The 20,721-nt window shown below is 48.7% G+C and overlaps 2 protein-coding genes across 2 annotated transcripts in view; one reads left to right on the top strand and one right to left on the bottom strand.

Annotated features, from left to right (window-relative positions):
• Positions 1–5,138, bottom strand: part of MTOR (mechanistic target of rapamycin kinase) — a 67,077-nt gene extending 61,939 nt beyond the window's left edge. Inside the window, exons 1-7 of the mRNA XM_029285652.1 lie at positions 5,019–5,138; positions 4,302–4,410; positions 3,276–3,508; positions 2,278–2,478; positions 1,956–2,090; positions 905–1,180; positions 18–126 (exon numbers count right to left, since the gene is read on the bottom strand). Of these exons, the coding sequence (XP_029141485.1) occupies positions 18–126; positions 905–1,180; positions 1,956–2,090; positions 2,278–2,478; positions 3,276–3,508; positions 4,302–4,410; positions 5,019–5,138 (1,183 nt within the window). The remainder of the gene's footprint in view (positions 1–17; positions 127–904; positions 1,181–1,955; positions 2,091–2,277; positions 2,479–3,275; positions 3,509–4,301; positions 4,411–5,018) is intronic.
• A 2,301-nt stretch (positions 5,139–7,439) lies between these two features.
• The window catches only part of EXOSC10 (exosome component 10), a 20,430-nt gene continuing 7,148 nt past the window's right edge, over positions 7,440–20,721 (top strand). The window contains exons 1-21 of the mRNA XM_015823847.1: positions 7,440–7,553; positions 8,369–8,505; positions 9,289–9,412; positions 9,525–9,647; positions 10,098–10,102; positions 10,160–10,305; positions 10,464–10,575; positions 11,164–11,239; positions 11,345–11,455; positions 11,720–11,863; positions 13,157–13,347; positions 14,372–14,528; positions 15,247–15,395; positions 16,212–16,262; positions 16,394–16,505; positions 16,757–16,807; positions 17,696–17,774; positions 19,060–19,169; positions 19,815–19,907; positions 20,242–20,316; positions 20,458–20,542. Of these exons, the coding sequence (XP_015679333.1) occupies positions 7,440–7,553; positions 8,369–8,505; positions 9,289–9,412; positions 9,525–9,647; positions 10,098–10,102; positions 10,160–10,305; positions 10,464–10,575; positions 11,164–11,239; positions 11,345–11,455; positions 11,720–11,863; positions 13,157–13,347; positions 14,372–14,528; positions 15,247–15,395; positions 16,212–16,262; positions 16,394–16,505; positions 16,757–16,807; positions 17,696–17,774; positions 19,060–19,169; positions 19,815–19,907; positions 20,242–20,316; positions 20,458–20,542 (2,245 nt within the window). The remainder of the gene's footprint in view (positions 7,554–8,368; positions 8,506–9,288; positions 9,413–9,524; positions 9,648–10,097; positions 10,103–10,159; positions 10,306–10,463; positions 10,576–11,163; positions 11,240–11,344; positions 11,456–11,719; positions 11,864–13,156; positions 13,348–14,371; positions 14,529–15,246; positions 15,396–16,211; positions 16,263–16,393; positions 16,506–16,756; positions 16,808–17,695; positions 17,775–19,059; positions 19,170–19,814; positions 19,908–20,241; positions 20,317–20,457; positions 20,543–20,721) is intronic.

The following is a 20,721-nucleotide window of genomic DNA, read 5'->3' as shown; positions in this document are numbered from 1 at the left end:
CAACCTCAGCTGTTTACCTGTGAAAGCAGAAGGGCGGAAAGCGGCCAGCCGTGGCAATAAGCTGAGGACGGTCATTTGAATCAAAGTGTTCTTGCTGCTTCGGCACTTCAGGACCCAGTAGCACACCTGTAAGTGAAAGAGGTTCCATTAATAGCTGAGGCAGCACCCTCAAAGCAACAAGGAAGCCACTTCAAATGTCAGCTGGGAGCAGGCAGGACAGCTTGAAAGCAAGAAGCGAGACAAAAGGCGAAGCTTTCCCAAGCATTTTCTCTTTTAAAATCTATATAAATAAAAATGTAAATGTTCGTTTGTTCAAAATCTTAAATCTCCGAAAGTTCTTCACCGATTGCTTTGAAATTTTGACGCAACTTTGCATTCGAATACGCGCGTGTTTTTATATACCTACTATTATATAGATGTCACACCTGTGACAGGTAAAAACATGCTTTTTTTGAAAAACAGCGCCATCTGTTGGACGTAAACATATTACAAACGTGCACTTTCTCTTTTCTTTCTTTTCCGTTTAACCAGACTGAGCCACAGCAACGCGTGGCCGGGTACAGCTAGTAACAAATAAGTTTCTCCTTTTTGCAGAAGATACTTGAACAGATGCTCAATCTGCAGTACTGGATAAACGCAGTTCTTGCGTCATTCTTTTGACAAGGCAGAATCTGCCGTCAATAACATCTCACCCAAACACAAAAAAACGCACATCCGTTTGGTTTTTACATCCCAGCAAGAGGTAGCTGAAAGTCAGCTTTCAAAGGAGTTTTCTGCTAACTGGAATTTATCTGGATTTGCACCTCAAAAAAAGCCCAGTTCAAATTGCAGTTGGGACTGCCTTACCTGGGCTTTTCGGATGCTCTTCAAAAGCCCTTGCCATTGGAAGGGGGGGAAAACTCACCTGGTCAAACTTCTCCTCCATCAGCTCTCGGCAGCATCGGCTCTCCACCAAGGTTGACTTGGCCGGGACCGGTAACGCCCCAAATCCCAGGATTCCTGAGTGGGGACTGTAGCCCAGAAGTCCGATCAGGGCATTGCACTGTTGGGGCTGTACCGACTGGAAGCTGGAGAAGGGGGTGACGTGACGGGGCTTGGTGCCGAAGCCCAAAAGATCCTTGCAGTATTTGTCGTGCACCAGCTGCTGCTGGGTGATTTCTTCCATCTCTTCCCTGAGACGCTAAATGGAGACAGGAAGCAGAGGGTTAAGACTGGGGGGGGGCATACAAGTAACAGGGGAGGCTGGCACCTCAGGATAGGAAATAGAGAAGGGCAGCCTTGTGGAATCAAAGCCACTGCTTATCGCATCCACTTAAGAGCCTCTAATGGCAGCAGCTGTTCAATTCTGTTGGGCAAAATTTTACTTTAGCATAGAGCAGAAATGTCAAACACAAGGCCCGGGGGCCGGATGCGGCCCGCGAAGTGGTTTCATGTGGCCCGCGAAGCCATCCTGGAAACAGTAAGGGAACGGCCCCCACTGCCTTGACCCTGGCCCAGGCCGGCCGGGGGCCAATGTACAATTTTGTGGTGGCCACCTTGGCACTTGCCCCGGTGGACCATGCCTTGGCACTTGCCCCGGTCCCACCCTCTTCTGCCAGAGACCCTCAGATCTGTCCCACTCCTGCCCAGGCCCCCACAGGCACCCTTGACACAAATGATGTAGAACTGGCCACGCCCACCCAGTAGGCCACACCCACTCCATCCATACCCACCCAGTAGGCTCCACCCACTCTGGCCACACCCACCCGCCCCCCCCAAGGGCAACCACAATGCCGATGCGGCCCTCAGTGAAATTGAGTTTGACACCCCTGGCATAGAGGAACGATGGCGGTGGAGAACCACGTATCTTTCTGCAACTCTGCGCTGGAAAACTCAATCCAACTGGCCCCTTTCCTTCAAGGTTTTTAATCCACGCTGAAGGACAGAAAGATCTTGTAACAGCATGATTAACTCACCTCTCCTTCCATGCTGCTAATCCGCACCAGCTCATTGAGGATCAGTAAAGCACCGTGAATTCGGTCGTCCCGATTCACACCTTTTTCCTTGGCCAAGGACTCATCAAAGCCTTTCTCAGCTTCCTCGTAGGTTTGCTGAAATCACATTGACTGTTATTTAGAACTGAATATTAGCCCCTCAAAGTAGCTGTGCCTGATGTGATCTACGTTAACCCCACATACCTTGCCTCAAAATCAGATTCTAAATCCTTCCCACAACTTCAACCGACCTAATGAGTTTATAACTTCGGAAAAAAGACCCCCACGTGCCCCCCTTCCTTACTCGGTACCACTGCGGCTTCTGCATCTCTTTCGACTCGCGTTGAGTGGTCAAGATCAGACAAGCTCGTAAAGCTGAGACGGCTCCTTCCCGGATGGCCTGTTTCGGATCCCACACAGCGACAAAAATGTTGTCAAAAAACGGCTGAACTTGCTGGAAGAAGAACGTGGGAACGCTGATGGCCAGCTCTCGCAAAACCAAGACCTGGAGAAGGAAAAAGGGACCGACGATAACAGCAGTTTTATACATCAGTATTACAGATTATTATTATTACAAATTAAAGGACACTTGCTCCTGGAGAGGAAAACTATGGCAAATCTAGACAGCGTACTAAAAAAGCAGAGACATCACCCTGCCAACAAAAGTGCGTATAGCCAAGGCCATGGTTTTCCCAGTTGCAATGTATGGCTGTGAAAGTTGGACCGTAAGAAAGGCTGAGCGCCAAAGAATTGAGGCCTTTGAACTACGGTGCTGGAGAAGACTCCTGCGAGTCCCCTGGACCGCAAGGCGATCGAACCGGTCAGTCCTAGAGGAGATCAACCCTGACTGCTCTTTAGAAGGCCAGATCCTGAAGCTGAAACTCAAGGACTTTGGCCACCTAATGAGAAGGAAGGACTCCCTGGAGAAGAGCCTGATGCTGGGAAAGATGGAGGGCAAGAGAAGAAGGGGACGACAGAGAACGAGGTGGCTGGATGGAGTCACTGAAGCAGCAGGCGTGAGCTTAATTGGACTCCAGAAGACGGTAGAGGACAGGAAGGCCTGGAGGAACATTGTCCATGGGGTCGCGATGGGTCAGACGCGACTTCACAACAACAATTACACATTAGTTATTGATAAAAGCATTAACTTTGAATCAAAAGGGCTGTTGGCGCACAAACATCCATTTATGGCTTCACGATGGATGTCAGAGGAATTAAAAGGAATAAAGTCTGTGTATTTCTCAGAAATAAGCCACCAAGTGCCAAAACCTCACACACAGCTTGAACCGTAGCTATTCTTACCGCTGCGTGTCTCCGTCCTTCATTCCTGTCTGCGCCAAGCCACTCCAGAGCCCGCTTCACTTCGAATTCCACATATTCGGCCGTGAAGGTATCACCGGCCATCGCAAGACGCCCGATGGCCTTGGAGGCCATCTCCATGACAACGGGGTCATTTGATGGAAGAAGGTTCCTTAGGTAGTTGGCAAACCTGCCAATGCGCGTGGCATTGCCTCCCTCCACACCAATGAGGCTGGCTGAGGAGGAGAAAACACCAGCAAATACTTAAAAGCGTCAGAGCTGCTAAAGGACTAATATGGGTAATTCACTGGAGGAAGCAGAATCCAGGTAGTCCTCGGCTTACAACCGAAAACGAGCCCAAAATTTATTTTGCTAAGTGAGACGTTAGTTAAACGAGTTTTGCCCCATTTCACCATCTTTCTTGCCACATTTGTTCAGTCAGTCACAGCAGTTGTTAAATTAGTTAAATTAGTGAATCTGGCTTCCCCACTGACTTTGTCAGAAGATGGCAAAAGATGGTCACGTGACCCTGGGACGCTGCAACCGTCATAAATATGAACCAGTTGTCAAGCATTTGAATGTAAATCAAGGGACCCTGGGGATGCTGCAATGGTCCTAAGTGTGAAAAATGGTCATAAGTCACTTTTTTTCAATGCCTTTGTATTCAAAAACAAATAATACAAACACAACACATGTAAATCTAAATAAAAAACAGCATTAAAAAAATACAAATACTGCAGTGCACCCCCCACTCCTGGAGACCATTTTTATTACCTATATTTCTTCTCATATAACAACTAACAATATATATTTCAATTGTGCCTACTTTTATCTTTAATCAGGTGCTCAACAGCTCCAGGGCAGTGAAAAGAAGTGAAATGAATTGTGTAAGTGAGGTGCTTCTTTGCTGGGACCTGACACAGTGAATAGCCATACTGCCCACGGCAACATTTTGGGGACACTTCACAAACAAGTGCCACAGATCCCCCCAGCAATATTCTTTAGGCAAGTCTACCTGGCTATACTCACCTATAGCCAAAATGCCTCCTTTCCTTTCGTTGGCATCTGAACTAGAGACCAGCTCGAAGATGTGATGGTTCAGCTGGTCATAAAAACGTGTGGATTCCTCTTGGCTCATCTGTGCAGGGGGAAAAAAATAAATTAGCCCAAACCTTTCATAAATTCTTACCAGAAAAGGATAAAACAAAAAGAAAGAGTAGAAAGAGTCACGAGAAGAGCAACAAAGATGATTAGGGGACTGGAGGCTAAAACATATAAGGAACGGTTGCTGGAATTGGGTCTGTCCAGTTTAATGAAGAGAAGGACGAGGGGGGACAGGATAGCAGCCTTCCAGTATCTCAGGGGCTGCCCCAAAGAAGAGGGAGTCAAGCCATTCTCCAAAGTGCCTGAGGGCAGGACAAGAAGCAATGGATGGAAACTAATCAAGGAGAGAAGCAACCTAGAATTAAAGAGAAATTTCCTGACAGTGAGAACAATTAACCAGTGGAACAGCTTGCCTCCAGAAATTATGAATGCTCTGTAAACCGCTTAGAGAGGGCTGTAAAGCACGGCGAAGCGGTATATAAGTCTGAGTGCTATTGCTACTGCTAATAAAAGGAGAATATTTGTAGCTGGGGATTGACATGAGGAGTCCTCGGTGCTCTCTGAGCCTGGTGGTTTTCCGGTAGACGTTTCATTACCCAACTAGCTGACATCATCAGCGCTCTGCAGGGTCTTCCAACTTACTTCTCGAAGCTCCATGGTGACGTAATGCTGCAAGTCCTTTGCCGCCTTCGCCCGGGTCTCTTCATTACGGCTCTTGAGGCCACCAGCAAATTGCTGGAGGATAATGACCGTCCCGGACATGGTGGCATCGAGTCTCTGGGGTTTTTCCGTCGGGCGGAGAAGCAGGTGCAGCCAAATCTTAGCCGGAAGCAACCTGGGAAGGAGAGAGAAGAAAAACACGCATGTCAGCCCATCTTTTCACACACTATTGGAGGAAACTATTCGTCAGGAGCCTGGAGCAAGGTCAAGTCTTCCGTGGGAACCTGCCAACTCCAGATGTGGCCATTCTCGGCCTGTCCCAATATTGGCCAGCTGCTGAAAGACCTTCCACATCTGTTGCACACCCACCACCAGCCCCCTCAAAGCGCAGTTGCTTTGTGGCCCCTGCAAACCTACCTCAGCGAGGTCTAGAAACTTGAGCAGATCAGCTGGCTAGGAATGACACCCTCACCCGCCCCAATGACCCCGTTCTGGGGGGGGTAGCTGAGAGGAGGCCCACAATTGAGGGGTGCCCTTCATCCTGTGAGGGAGGGGCCTAACAGGTGGGAGGGGCCTATCAAGAGAGACGGGGTTCAGGAACCAGAGGGCGGGGCCTGGGGAGTGGGCGGAGCAACTGTCTGAGGGGGAGAAGCGAAGAGGTCATGGAGGCCGCCGCCTGAGGCGCCAAAAGCCGCCACACAAAACCAGTTTTTCGAAGCCGAAGCCCGACGGCCTTTCGACTCCGGGCTCGGCGAGGGCAGTCGGGCGGGGAAAGGCGCTGAGGGGGATGCCCGACACTCACGCCCAGGCCCGTCGCTGACCGGCTCCTCCGCCTCACGCCTCCATCTTCCCCCTCGACTCCGCCATCCCTTTTCTTGCCTCCACTTTTTTTTTTTATTTTTTTTTTATTCCGCCCTTTCTGGATCGCCGCCCCACGCCGGCGAATCCGACCAATCCCCTTCCGCGCGCCCAAAGACGGACAAAGGGCCCAGCCAATAGAAAGGCGGGAAGGGAGAAATGACAGCTTCTCCTCCTCCCACTTTCTCCTCTCCTTTAAGTTTCCACGGTGCGACCGCGGGAGGGGAGGGGGAAATGGGTGAAGATTGGACCAATTAGGAAAGAGGACGGGAAGATTGATACGGGAGCGGGCCAACAAGAGTGGGAGGGAAAGCGTGGCCCGCCGAGTGAGGTCATAGCAAGGCTTCCGCCCAAATAACAGGCGGGGCTAGGAAGGCGCACGCGCGAATGGCCTCGCAAACACCTCAATGGTTGATCAAGTGGCCCAGAGCGCCTCTGTTGCTTGTCAGTGCACCCTTTTACCATAATTACTAGATTGACGCGCACACAAATTATTTGCCCCCCCCCCATACACATTTATTTGTTCAGCTAAATGCAAGGAGGGGGCATCGCTTAATAAAACCTCCCTTCTCGTCAGATTGTAGTTCCTCCCGAGAAAGCTACTTGGGGAGGAAAGCTCTGACATCACGCAATGGCAGCTAAAATATAGAATTATAGAAAGTAATAAATGGACAGCCATTTGTCCGAAATGGTATAGGGTTACCTGCCTGAGCAGGGGGTTGGACTTGATGACCTCCAAGGTCCCTTCCAACTTTTTTTTAAATTATTATTATTATTATTATTATTATTATTATTATTATTATTATTATTATTATTATTATTATTATTATTATTATTAACAGAACAGAATAACAGGTGGAAGGGACCTTGGAGATCTTCTATTCCAACTCCCTGCTCAAGCAGGAGACCCTATTATCCCATTCCAGACAAGTGAATGTCCAGTCTCTTCTTTGAAAAGCCTCCAGTGATGAAGCACCCACATCTTCTGGAGGCAACTCGGTCTACTGATTAATTGTTCTCACTGTCAGGAAACTTCTCCTTATTTCTAGGTTTCTTCTCTCTTTGTTCAGTTGCCATTTGTTGCTTCTTGTCTTGCATTCAGGTGCTTTGGGGAATATCACCCCCTCTTCTTTGTGGCAGCCCCCTCAAATACTGGAAGATGCTATCATGTCACCCCTGGTCCTTCTCTTCACTAGGCTAGCCATACTCAATTCCTGCAACTGTTCTTCATGTTTTAGCCTCCAGCCCCCTAATTATCTTTGTTGTCGCAGACACTCTTGAGCAGGGGGTCTTCAAACTCGGCAACTTTTAAGACTTGTGGACTTCAACTCCCAGAATTCCTCAGCCAGCCAATTTTGGCTTCCCAAAAATTTTGCCTTGCGCTCTTGAACGTTTTTGGATCGCCTTGAGATGAAGCCTCGCGAGAAGACGAGCGAGAGAACGCGAGATTTGCGGGGAATCGCCGTGGCTGAGCTGCCCAGCATGGAGGCTGCTTGCTGAGCGGGGCTGTGACGGTGGCGCGGTGGGCCTCGGCCTCGGCGGGCCATGGCGGCGGAGAACGGCCAGAGCTTAGGAAGCACCTCCGAGGCGCCGGCGATGGAAAGCCGCGGCCCGGCGATGGTGCTCCCGGGCTTTAGAGACGCAGATTCCTTCGTGAAGGTAGTCGGGAGCGGAGTGCGCATGCGCCTTGGGTTTCCGGGCATGCCGGGAACTGTAGTCTCGGCGCTTCCTGCCCCTGGTTGTGACGTTCCGTAAAATGCGAATCTCACTTTCCAAAGTGCCGAATTAAATTATGTTTAAAGCGTGGGCGAAGCAAAAAAGGAAAATAGCATTTAGAATGGGCTAAGGCCTTTTTTTTTACAAGCCTCTGGCAGTGCAATAAGGACATTTTTGATCCTGGCTGCTGAAATTGTTAGAAGCCGTTCCCAAGTTTGCGGGGTATTTTGCAAGGGGGCGAGTGAGTGAGCCTGCGAGCCCTCTGGGAGAAGCCCAGCTCTTAGTAACCTTGTAGAGCAGTGTTTCTCAACCTTGACAATTTTAAGGCACGTGGACTTCAACTCCCAGAATTCCACAGCCAGCAATGCTGGCTGTGGAATTCTGGGAGTTGAAGTCCACATGCCTTAAAATTGTCAAGGTTGAGAAACACTGTTGTAGAGCAAGGGGTCTTCAATCTTGGCAACTTTTAAGACTTGTGGACTTCAACTCCCAGAATTCCTCAGCCTAAGGAATTCTGGGAGTTGAAGTCCACAAGTCTTAAAAGTTGCCTAGTTTGAAGATTCCCGTTGTAGAGATACCTGCCTGTCGTTTCGTTCGTTCGTTTCTGTGCGGGTGGCTTTATTTTGGTGGGAGGAAGCTGGTTTGTGTGTGTGTGTGTCCACGCGCACACAATGAAAGGCCCACAATTACGGAAATGAAAAGAGAGATGGGAGAAACGTTCAGTGACCGACTCTTGCCATCATCGCCTTCTTTGTCAGCATGCCCTTGGCACGGTGGTCTCGGCCACCAAGGCTTCCTCCGGCCTCCCTCAGCCTGGAGACGAGTACGATTTCTACCGCAGCTTCTCCGGGTTCCAGGCCTACTGCGAGACGCAAGGGGAAAGGCTGCTGCAGTGGTGAGTCTCTACAAGTAGCTGGGCCGAAAGGGAACTCGGTCTGCACGTGGTTTGGGCCCCTGGCCCAGATTAAGTGACACCAGGGAAGCCACAGAGGAAAACAAATTGCCCTGCGTGGGTGCAGAAGTGTTTGTCTTCCTCCGCGGAGCGTCCTTTCCTGCTAACAGATTAATTCTCTCTCTTTCTCTCTTTCCCTTTCTTTCTTCCTCTCTCTTTCTCTTTTTCTTTCTCTCTTCCTCTCTCGCTTCCTCTCTTTCTCTCTCTTCCTCTCTCTTCCACTTTTTTTCTTTCTCTCTCTCTTCCTTTTTCTTTCTTCCACTTTCTCTTTTTTCTTTTTTTCTTTCTTCCTCTTCCTCTTTCTTTCTCTCTTTCACTTTCTTTCTCTTTTTCTCTTCCTCTTTCTCTTTCTTTTTCTCTTCCTTCCTTTTTTTTCTTTTTTTCTCTTTTCCTCTTTCTCTCTCTTCCTCTCTCTTCCACTGTTTTTCTTTATTTCTTCCTTTCTTTCTCTCTCTTCCCTTTTCTCTTTCTCACCCTTTCTCTCTTCCTCTCTCTCTCTTCCGCATTCTCTTTTTCTCTTTCTTTCTTCCTTTCTCTTCTTTTTTCTCTTTCCTCTTTCTCTTCGTTTCTTTTTCTCTTCCTCTCTTCCTTTCTTTCTCTTCCACATTCTTTTTCTTTCTCTTTCTTCCTCTCTCCGTTTCTCTCTTTCTCTCTTCCTTTTTCTTTTTCTCTCTTTCTCTTCCTCTCTTTCTTTCTCTCTCTCTTCCACTTTCTCTCTCTCCTTAGCATGAGTAAAGTGATGCAGTACCACGGATGCCGGAGCCACCTTCAAGACCACAGCAAGATCACAGAGCTGGAGGACAAGTTTGATCTGCTGGTGGACGCCAACGACGTCATCTTAGAACGAGTGGTGAGCGTACCAGCACCCTTCCGTGAAGGCTCCCGTGGGATCACCCTGTGGCTCCCCTTTCGATCTTGTGACCCGTGCGACGGGCTCACAATTTCCTTCTCTGAAATTTCAGGGCATGTTGCTGGACGAAGCTGCCGGAGTGAACAAGAACCAGCAGCCGGTGCTTCCCACGGGCCTGCAGCCTCCCAAGACAATCATCTCCAGCTGGAATCGCAAGGTGACAAAACATTTCGGCGTGGCATATTAAAACGGCAGGGTTTATTTCTAGGCCAACTTTCCCTCCACTGCTTCTCTCTATCGAACCTCTGTAGATTACAGTTGACCTCCCGCTAGTTTGGGAAAGGTGAGAGTTTTAAGCTCCAGTTCTGCAGGGGTCCAGGCTGACAATTTGACCAGGTGGTGTTTTTGTAAAACAGGGTTAGATAAAAGCAGGGCTCTTCAAACTTGGCCCTTTTATGTCTTGTGGAGTTCAACTCCCAGAATTCCACGTGTGCTTGGCTGAGGAATTCTGGGAGCTGAAGTCCACAAGTCATAAAAGGGCCAAGTTTGAAGACCCCTGGATAAAAGTATGGTATATCAAAGGGCTCTGTGATTCAAAAGCCGTGTATTTTCAAATCTGAGCCGGTGGGTGGGGGGAATTAGATTTTTACCAGCTGGGAGTTTCCCAAGAGCATCTAAACTGGAGAAACAGTCTCACCTTGGGCTCCAATTTCCCTTTTCCCAGCCAAACCGGGACACCAGCCCAAGGTCGAATCTGGAGACCTTCCGCCTTCTCCACGCGAAGAACATTGCCCGCCCTCAGTTCAAGTTCCAGGAGAAGGTGGACAATTCCAACACCCCGTTTGTGCCCAAACTCTTCATCAAGCCCAACGCTCTGAGGCCCTTGCCCCAAGGTGCGAGGGAAGGGGGGAGGGGAATGGTGGGGTTGGGCAGACAGATCTACCTTTGGGCTGGCTGTTCCTTCCAACAGCAGCAGCAGCCTTGGGGTAATTGGCCACCCCTGAGAGCATCAAGCTGGCTGGGCCTCCTCACTTGGTTTGCCTCTCTCCAGCCCTGCTGAAAAGCCGTCAAGAGCGGAAGGAGCGTCCGGAAGACCTGGATGTCCCCGCAGCCCTGGCTGACTTCCTGCACCAGCAGAGGACCCAGAAGACGGAGCAGGACATGTAAGAACAGGAAGTTTAATTTTACGTCTGTGGAGGTCCTGGTGGTCCCAAAATTGCTTTTTTTCAGGAGACTTTCTTGTTTTTCCTTTGAAGACGTTTCCCTTCTCATCCCAGAAGATCCTTCCGCTCTGACCGGATGGTGGGGATTGGGTGGAGAAAGTTTAATTTTATTTCATCCCGGCCTCCATGGATTTAATTTATTAATTTGGTTAAGACCTTGGGCAATTTTTTTTAAAAAAGGATTCAAACAGTTAAAACCCACCTCAACAGGCAGCCGGGACTAAATCTGCAGAAGGTGTTTCTCCTAGCGTTCCCTCGCATCTGCGTCTCCCAGTGAATTCAGAGCAATTCTGCCTTGGGAATTCTGGGAAATTCTTTTAAGTTATATATAGCCACCCATCTACCCTTATTGGCTGCGGGCAGCTGTGTATCTCCAATAAATAGATTTTAGTTCCAAGACACCCTGATAGAAAGTTCGAGGATCAACCTACCGCCTCGGTTGTTTTCTATTCATTCCTGGTGCTAACTTTTGTAGTTAGGAACCACAATCTTCGTTCCTGATTGTATTGTTCTTTCGGATTCCTGCAGGTTTGCCCACCCGTATCGGTATGAACTGGAACGTTTTTCAGTGCCCGCAGAATTTCTCGAGAAGCCTCAGGTCCAGGTGAGCGTTGGGCCAGGTCCTCCACCTTCCTCTTTCTGGGATCTGCAGCTAAAGCTACCGTGCTTTCATTCGTTCGTTCGTTCATTCTTTTTTTTCTTTGGCCAGCTGTTTCGACCACTGGCAGAGACTCCCTGCCACTTCATTTCCACCTTGGAGGGTTTGGTGGATCTGAACGAGAAGCTCGTGGGCTGCAAAGAGTTTGCTTTGGATTTAGAGGTGAGCCTCTTTGGCGTGGCTTCTTTTTCTTTTAGGCTTGCTAAAAATAAACAAATAAAAACGAGGGGCCGAGGGTTGGACCTTCAGAAATGGAGAGACGTTAGCAGACCCCTGGCCTATACCATGCCACGCATTCAACGAAACAGTAAGATCTGCAGAAATGAAAGAAATCCTGAACTTCACTTGGACAGCCGAGCTGGAGGTGGACAAGTAGATGTTATGCCATCTCATTGACTCTTTTCTTTCTCTCCTGCTCTCCCGTAGCACCATTCCTATCGGAGTTTCTTGGGGCTGACCTGCCTGATGCAAATTTCTACCCGGACAGAAGATTTCCTTATCGACCCTTTTGAGCTGCGCAGCCACTTGTACATCTTGAACGAGACTTTCACCGATCCTGCAATTGTCAAGGTGATGAGAGCGAGGCAGATTTGATGCAGACAGGCCCCCTTCTCCGTCCGCTTGACCTTCTGGAGTTACTCAGGGCTTAAGGGGGGTGGTGTGGGGTGGGGGGTGGGGTTGTCACTTAGCCCACAGAGTTTTCCCAAAAGGTGGCTCAAAGTCAGGGTTGCAAAGATGGGGAATTCATTTCCCCCCCCCTTATAACATCAGCATCCCTTTCCTCTGATTGTGCCAACATCTGGATGTTGACTTTTCCATATCCGGAGGAGGGACAGAGGGAAAAGGAACTGAAATGGGTTGAAGGCTGCTGTCATGGCTGCATTTTACCTACCCAAACTTCATGAGCTGACAGCCTGACACTAGCTGGGGAGGAGGGGGAGAGAGGGAATATAAGGAAGAAGAGGGGGATGGAGAATTTACTTCGGGTTGTTTGCGTGGGAAAACCTCAGATCCGGCTTATGCTACTTCTGTAACCATTTAAGCTTCAGTAAAGTAACGTCAACCAATCCCGTGGGTGAATGCAGCAAAAAAAAAAAAAAAACAACCCTGCTGGGACGTTATTTTACAAAGCGTATAACTTTATACCGATAATTCCACCTAGGCACAGAAGTAGCAAAGCCAGTTCTAACATTTTCGCTCGAAAACCAGCATAGGTATAATCCCCTTTTTCACCCTGGTTGTTGTTGTTAGTTGCGAAGTCGTGTCCGACCCATCGCGACCCCATGGACAACGTTCCTCCAGGCCTTCCTGTCTACCATTTTCTGGAGTCCACTGAAGCTCACGCCTGCTGCTTCAGTGACTCCATCCAGCCCCCTCATTCTCTGTCGTCCCCTTCTTCTATTGCGCCAGTCAATCCCATTCGTTTTGTTTTGGGAACATTTTGAGCACCTCGGAGTTTTCCCAGCGTTCGATTTGGGCTATTGGGACCATCCCAGACTGCGTCAGCTCACTTGCATTCCTCAATTCCCTCCCAGCCATACATTTCCTCCCCCACCCCTCCCTGTTTCTGTGGCCCGATTGCGAGCAGGGCTACGTAGCGAGTCGGCCATGACAAATATACTCTTGGCAAAAACCAAATGGCCAGGGGTTTTTCTTTGCTAGACGACTGAGTGGGACGGCTGACAGCCGTTCTCTGAACCAGGTAGAAACTGGAGGCTGGGGAAGCAATCCGGACTCCGTCATTTCCCCATTTCTGGTGCAGCTGGGCCAATGAGGAGCCCTTTGCCAGAATCTGGAGCGGGCCGGGGCCCAACGGGAAGCCGAGAGGTGGCATTTCACGTTCTGTTGACGGGGGCTCCGCAGGTCCTTCACGGCGCCGATTCGGATGTGGAATGGCTTCAGAGGGACTTTGGTCTCTATCTGGTGAACGTCTTCGACACTCACCAGGCGGCCCGGCTCCTTAGCCTCGGGCGTCACTCTCTCCACCACCTGCTGAAACTCTATTGTGACGTGGATGCCAAGAAGCAGTATCAGCTGGCCGACTGGAGGATCCGGTAAGATTTGTCCCTGTGGGTGTGGGAAGAGCCCTTCAGATTGCAGGTCCCCTTTTAATTCATTCGGTTACTTTCGATCCTTTTAGCTTAAGAAAAAAGAAGTTGGGGCTTTGGAAAAAGCGCATAGAAGAGCAACTAAGAAGATCGAGGGCCTGGAGACAAAAACAGATGAAGAACGGTTGCAGGAATGGGGTATGGCTAGTCTAGAGAAAAGGAGGACTTAGGGGGTGACATGATAGCAATCTTCCAGTATTTCAGGGGCTGCCCCAAAGAAGAGGGGGTCAAACACCTGAAGGCAGGACAAGAAGCAACGGATGGAAACTGATCAAGGGGAGAAGCAACCTGGAATTAAGGAGAAACTTCCTAACAGTGAGGACAATTAACTAGGGGAACAGCTTGCCTCAAGAAGTTGTGGGTGCTCCATCACTGGAGGTTTTTAAGAAAAGACTGGACAGCCACCTGTCTGAAATGGTTAATTGTTCTGTCAGGAAGTTTCTCCTTAGTTCTAGGTTGCTTCTCTCCTTGGTTAGTTTCCATCCGTTGCTTCTTGTCCTGCCTTCAGGCGCTTTGGAGAATAGCTTGACTGCCTCTTCTTTGTGGCAGCCCCTGAGATACTGGAACACTGCTATCATGTCCCCCCTCGTCCTTCTCTTCATTAAACTAGACAGACCCAATTCCAGCAACCGTTTTTTATATGTTTTAGCCTCCAGTCCCCTGATCATCTCTGTTGCTCTTCTCTGCACTCTTTCCAGAGTCTCAACATCTTTTTTTACATCGTGGTGACCAAAACTGGATGCCTGTTCCTAACTTAATAACTGCAGTGATTCACTTAACAAGGTGGTAAAATGGGGCCAAATTCTCTCAGCTTGTCTTGCTTGGATCACAGCTTGGCCAATACAGATAGTCCTCAACTTAGGCCCAATTGTGACATGAGTATTTTAGGAACAAGCAGAGGTAGAAATACTTGAGAATCCACGTACGATCCTTGGGCCAACCCTGTTCTTCTCTGGCCTTTGTTTTCCAGCCCGCTGCCAGAGGAAATGGTCTTTTATGCCCGCGAGGACACCCACTACTTGCTGTATATCTACGACAGAGTGAGAGAGGCTCTCTGGGAAATGGCCAACGAGCAGCCCACTCAGCTCCAAGCGGTTTGGCAGCGAAGCCGGGACCTCTGCTTAAAGGTGAGGGCAGAGAAAACAGAACCATCCTTGGGCTCAAGCAGAGAAGAGAATCGGTTATAGTAGAGGAACATCTATTGCAGGAGTCTTCAAACTTGGCCCTTTTAGGACTGGTGGACTTCAACTCCCAGAATTCCTCAGCCAGCGTGCTGAGGAATTCTGGGAGTTGAAGTCCACTCCTCTTAAAGTCTATATCAGGGGTCTTCAAACGTGGCCCTTTGATGACTTGTGGACTTCAACTCCCAGAATTCCTCAGCCAGCGTGCTGAGGAATTCTGGGAGTTGAAGTCCACAAGTCCTAAAAGGGCCAGGTTTGAAGACCTCTGATCTATTGAGTCTTGCCTGTTACAATTTTGGATGTGAGGATGGTTGAATTGTCACATACAGAGTGCACTAATTTCACTTTCCTGGGGTAAGCGGCGGGCTAAATCCTACAAAAAGGGCAGAGAGAAAGAAACTGATTTAACTCGGGCAAGTTAATAGATTTTTTTTAAAATGTAGAGTTTTGGCATGCCGCCATAGACACTCACACACATTTAAGGAACACAACTGTGCCACCTAGAAATGGGAATTTAAAATAAATATTGGGGTGCCTACGTAGAAGGCCTTCTCAAATTTTTGTTTTCCAGAGGATTGGCTTGGGTTGATTCAGTAGCCCGTTCCCTGGAGCGGAAAACCACGGATGTTTCCCAGACTAAATGTGTTGCTCTCTTCACCATTAGAAATATACCAAGCCCATCTTTACGGACGACTCGTACCTTGAACTTTATCGCAAGCAGAAAAAGCACCTGAACACCCAGCAACTAACAGCTTTTCGGCTGCTCTTTGCCTGGAGGGACAAAATGGCGCGCCAAGAGGATGAGAGCACAGGGTGAGAAGAAACGCTGCTGGGCACCTCTGTTGGCTGTTACCAAACCATCAGTTTGGCTTTGACTTTTTAGTTATATAAGAGATTCTGTCAACCTCCAGCTCGAATAGCCAAATAAAAAAATCCAGGATTGTTTTCTTTCTTGAAAAGCTAACTGTTTATTGAACACAGGGCCTGGTATAGGCAAGGTAAAACTAACTCTCAAATACCAAGGCATCAGACCGTAACATATAAGAATGACTTTCCCAGCCAACCCCCCCCCCCAGAGGTCTGTGTAGCTCATGTAAACAAGTTCATTGTGTTATGGGAACCGTCTGCTATCTTCTTCACACCTGCTAGATTATCCTTGAAAGTTTTCCAGACTGCTGGCTCTCAGTAAACTTCCATAGGAAGGTTTCGTTTCTCTAACTCAGGGGTCTTCAAACGTGGCCCTTTGATGACTTGTGGACTTCAACTCCCAGAATTCCTCAGCCAGGCACGCTGGCTGAGGAATTCTGGGAGTTGAAGTCCCCAAGTCATCAAAGGGCCACGTTTGAAGACCCCTGCTCTAACTAGCCCAGTTGAAAGCAAAGCCTCCCCCCAGTTATTCCGATGGCAAGTTAAAAACAGGCACTGTAGCTGCTAAGTTTTCACTTTTGACAGATTCTTGGTGAGATCCACGGGAACGGGGGACCCCCTCGCTTCTCTAGCAGAGCAAATATTTGATCAGGACCAGCTGAAAAGAGTTCTGCTCAAGCCACAGTTGATCAAATGTGGACTCAACAGGCACCTGAGACAAGCAACTAACTCCTCTTCCTGGTCTTGTCTTTTCTTCTGCAGATACGTCCTCCCCAATCACATGTTATTAAAAATAGCTGAGGAGCTGCCCAAGTAAGTCCTGATTCTACCGGCGGGTATCTTGAATGAGACGATGGCCATTCAAGACTGTTGTTCTTCCCTTTGTGAGTAAAAAAAACAACAACGGTTCCTTCACCCAAACCTGCCCTTGTCCGCACTTTTAGGGAGCCCCAGGGAATCGCTGCCTGCTGCAACCCAGTTCCGCCTCTGGTCCGCCAGCAGCTGAACGAAATGCATCTCCTAATCGGCCAGGCTCGAGAGATGCCCCTGTTGAAGGTAAGGTGAAGAACGGCCTCTTCCGTTGAAGTATCGGAGCGGAGGGGCTGGCTGAAAGAAAGAGAAAAAATTTGGGAAACCCCATGTTTAAAAAATCTATCTGGAGAGTGTTTTCCTGCACAAATGAGCAACGTTGATGGACGTTCTACTGAGAAGAAGAGGGTGTTCATACAATCTTTTTTCTTCTGCTTTGAATTCTTTTCCAGGCCAGTTTCCTTATTATTTATTCCTTTTATTTTGTCCCCTCTTAGTCAGAATGTGCGGTTGGCGTGAGAAGGAGAGAGCCTCTTCAGAATCAAGAGGTATGCAGCCTTTGATAATCCAGTTCCCGTTTCCATCCCTTGTTGCTGTGAACTTCCTGTGTTTGAAGGACATCTGGGATCAATTTCTGGGTTGCCCGGCCTTTTCCCCCCGGTTCCAGATGTTCTTTCCCTACACTCGCCATAACCGGGTTTGGGGTTCCTCACAAACGGCCAAACAATTAGGAAAGTGTTGTGTTGATCCCCACTTAAGCTCCTTTGAATTTAGATTGCGTTGATTGCAGAGAGGTTGAAGTTTAAGTCCTTTTAATTTTGGTCCTGCCTCTTGCCTTGAAGGGTTTTTGTTCTGGAGGACAACAAAATTAATATGGTCCACAGTAGCCTTTAAAAAAAAAAAGCCTCTGGATTTATCTGAGTTGCTTTCTCGCTAATCTGAGGCCCTGCAAAGTTTGGATAATTTCAGCTACCAGAATCTCTTAACTACCATGTTTTTTTTCTTTTGACTTATTGTTCCTTTGTTTCTTTCGAGAGCTTTATAATTTAATGTCTAGTAGGTATGTGTAATCTAGTGAAAAGAAGGACTAGGGGGGGTGACATGATAGCAGTGTTGCAATATTTGAAGGGCTGCCACAAAGAAGGGGAGGGGGGGGGTGTCAAACTATTCTCCAAAGCACCGGAAGGCAAGACAAGAAACGACGGATCCAGGAGAGAGAAGCAACCTGGAACGAAGGAGAAATTTCTTAAGAGGGAGAACAATTAACCAGAGGAACAGAGGTTGTGGGTGCTCCATCACTGGAGGCTTTTAAGAAGAGACTGGACAGCCGTTTGTCTGAAGTGGTATAGGGTCTCCTGCCTGAGCAGGGGGTTGGACTAGATGACCTCCAAGGTCCCTCCCAACTCTTTGTTATTCTGTTCTTTTGGTTTTGTCAGAAACTGGAGAACCATTTGTTCGGGCCTCACGACAGGTCCCACAGTTCCCAGGAGGAGAAGCTCAACTATTTGGATCACGGTAAAATTCTGGAATGGGGGAGAGGAAGCGTCTTTAGCCCATGAAGGGGAGTGGGGGGGGGGGAGCAGATCATGACCCCCGGATGGATGCAAAACCTCTGGTGGGCAAGGCAGGAACCTTAAATAATGGAAGCCAGCCTCCTGTTTTCTTTTCCTGTGTCACCTTTCCCTGTCTCCCCCTCTCCCAAAATTAACTTGTAAGACTGGGCAGCCATTTGTCTGAAATGGTGTAGGGTTCCTGCCTGAGCAGGGGGTTGGACTTGATGACCTCCAAGGTCCCTTTCTTCTTCTTCTTCTTCTTCTTCTTCTTCTTCTTCTTCTTCTTCTTCTTCTTCTTCTTCTTCTTCTTCTTCTTCTTCTTCTTCTTCTTCTTCTTCTTCTTCTTCTTCTTCTTCTTCTTCTTCTTCTTCTTCTTCTTCTTCTTCTTCTTCTTCTTNGGGGGGGGGTGTCAAACTATTCTCCAAAGCACCGGAAGGCAAGACAAGAAACGACGGATGAAGGAGAGAGAAGCAACCTGGAACGAAGGAGAAATTTCTTAAGAGGGAGAACAATTAACCAGAGGAACAGAAGTTGTGGGTGCTCCATCACTGGAGGCTTTTAAGAAGAGACTGGACAGCCGTTTGTCTGAAGTGGTATAGGGTCTCCTGCTTGAGCAGGGGGCTGGACTAGATGACCTCCAAGGTCCCTCCCAACTCTTGTTATTCTGTTCTTTTGGTTTTGTCAGAAACCGGAGAACCTTTTGTTTGGGCCTCACGACAGGTCCCACAGTTCCCAGGAGGAGAAGCTCAACTATTTGGATCACGGTAAAATTCTGGAATGGGGGAGAGGAAGCGTCTTTAGCCCATGAAGGGGAGTGGGGGGGAGCAGATCATGACCCCCGGATGGATGCAAAACCTCTGGTGGGCAAGGCAGGAACCTTAAATAATGGAAGCCAGCCTCCTGTTTTCTTTTTCTGTCTCACCTTTCCCTGTCTCCCCCTCTCCCAAAATTAACTTGTAAGACTGGACAGCCATTTGTCTGAAATGGTGTAGGGTTTCCTGCCTGAGCAGGGGGTTGGACTTGATGACCTCCAAGGTCCCTTCCAACTTTATTATTATTATTATTATTATTATTATTATTATTATTAATTACTATTGTATCATGTTCACCAAAACATATGGTGATTAAAAAAAAAGGACCCCATCCAAAAATTCCTGGGAGAGCAAAGAGATGGATTTTATTTTATTTATTTTTTTAAAGTAAATTATTATTGCCTAATTTCTTTTCTTCTGGTCCTTCCTTTCCAGAAGGCCCTGGACTGCCTTTGGAGCACGCAAAGCTCTTTTCAGAAGCGGAGCAGACGGGCCTCGTGTCCCCCTTGTGTCTCCAGTTCAGAGCTAGCATCAGTGTTTTCAACGTGAGTTTGGGCAGCTGAGAAGGATTTGCACGTGGCGGGGAGGGGAGAGGAGAGGGAACGGGCCGGATCGAAACGTCGGGATTAACACTTGGAATGCTGCATCCAGTTTTGGTCACCACGATGTAAAAAAGATGTCGAGACTCTAGAAAGAGTGCAGAGAAGAGCAATAAAGATGATCAGGGGACTGGAGGCTAAAACATATGAGGAACGGCTGCTGGAATTGGGGATGTCTAGTTTAATGAAGAGAAGGACGAGGGGGGATAGGATAGTGTTCCAATATCTCAGGGGCTGCCCCAAAGAAGAGGGAGTCAAGCTCTTCTCCAAGGCGCCTGAAGGCAGGACAAGAAGCAACAGATGGAAACTAACCAAAGAGAGAAGCAACCTGGAACTAAGGAGAAACTTCCTGACAGTGAGGACAATTAACCAGTGGAACAACCTGCCTCCAGAAGCGGTGAATGCTCCAACACTGGAAGTTTTCAAGAAGAGACTGGACAGCCATTTGTCTGAAATGGTATAGGGTTTCCTGCCTGAGCAGGGGGTTGGACTAGATGACCTCCAAGGTCCCTTCCAACTTTATCATCATCATTATTATTATTATTAAAAGCAAATGATAGGGCTGGTGATACCTTTCCTCTCTTCCCGAAGGAGCCCGAAGAGGATCAGAAAGGCGAAAACTTAACGGTGGCCCAGCTGAAAGCTCAGCATATCATGGAGTCCTTTGAGAATCCGTTTCGAATGGTAAAAACACCCCCCTGTCTGTTACTCTTTGGCATCTAAAGGAGGCGCAAATAGATACCGTAACCCAGGGGTCCCCAATTCCCGGTCCACAGCATGCCAACGAGCGGGCCACACAAACAAGCAAAGCCCCATCCGTGGGATGCAGGCAGCACACAAAACCACACACCCTCCGGTCTGTGGAAAAACCTCTCTCCACGGCACCAGTCCCCGGTGCCCCAAAGGTGCTGGACCTCTGCCGTAACCGATAACCCAGCCCTTAGGTGTGTGCATGCACTCTTGCCTTAACTAAGGTGATTTAGCTGCCCCTTGTTGTTGTTTTTTTTACTCCTCTTAGTATTTGCCAGCAGAGCTCAACCCGGTTCACATCTCTCAGGCTGCGAAGGCTGACCCGTCCTCAAAAATCTACGAGGTAAGAACATAGGTAAAAAGGCTTCCGAATCCAGTGACCGGTTTGTTGGAGCTAGAGTCTCCCGGGACCCTTGCAATGGCCTTCTGTCCCTAGTCTGGCCACTGGGACATGGCTTCCCAAAGGCTGCCTTGTGTCTTCCAGATCAGTAATCGGTGGAAGCTGCTCAGCCAGGCCCAGCTTCAGGCCGGAGCAAAGAAAGGATCTGCCAAGCAAAAACCTCAAGCAGGTGAGGCAGGGTGGCTTTGCCTTCTTCCTGGGGGGGGGGGGTCCATTAAAAAGGGAGCCCAAGGCCTACTTTTGATGCAGGATCCCCCCCGAGGGGGAGGACAGAAGTCCCACCCCATGGGGTTAGCAATGTAGAACAGCGGTCCCGAACCTTTGTGGCTTATCCTGTCCGGGGGGGGG

Source organism: Protobothrops mucrosquamatus, unplaced genomic scaffold (genome assembly GCF_001527695.2).
Source record: "Protobothrops mucrosquamatus isolate PMUCROS unplaced genomic scaffold, P.Mucros_1.0 scaffold2013, whole genome shotgun sequence".
NCBI classification, from domain to species: domain Eukaryota; kingdom Metazoa; phylum Chordata; class Lepidosauria; order Squamata; family Viperidae; genus Protobothrops; species Protobothrops mucrosquamatus.
Note: the sequence above shows the minus strand (reverse complement) of the source record. Positions and strands in the feature narration are given on the sequence as shown.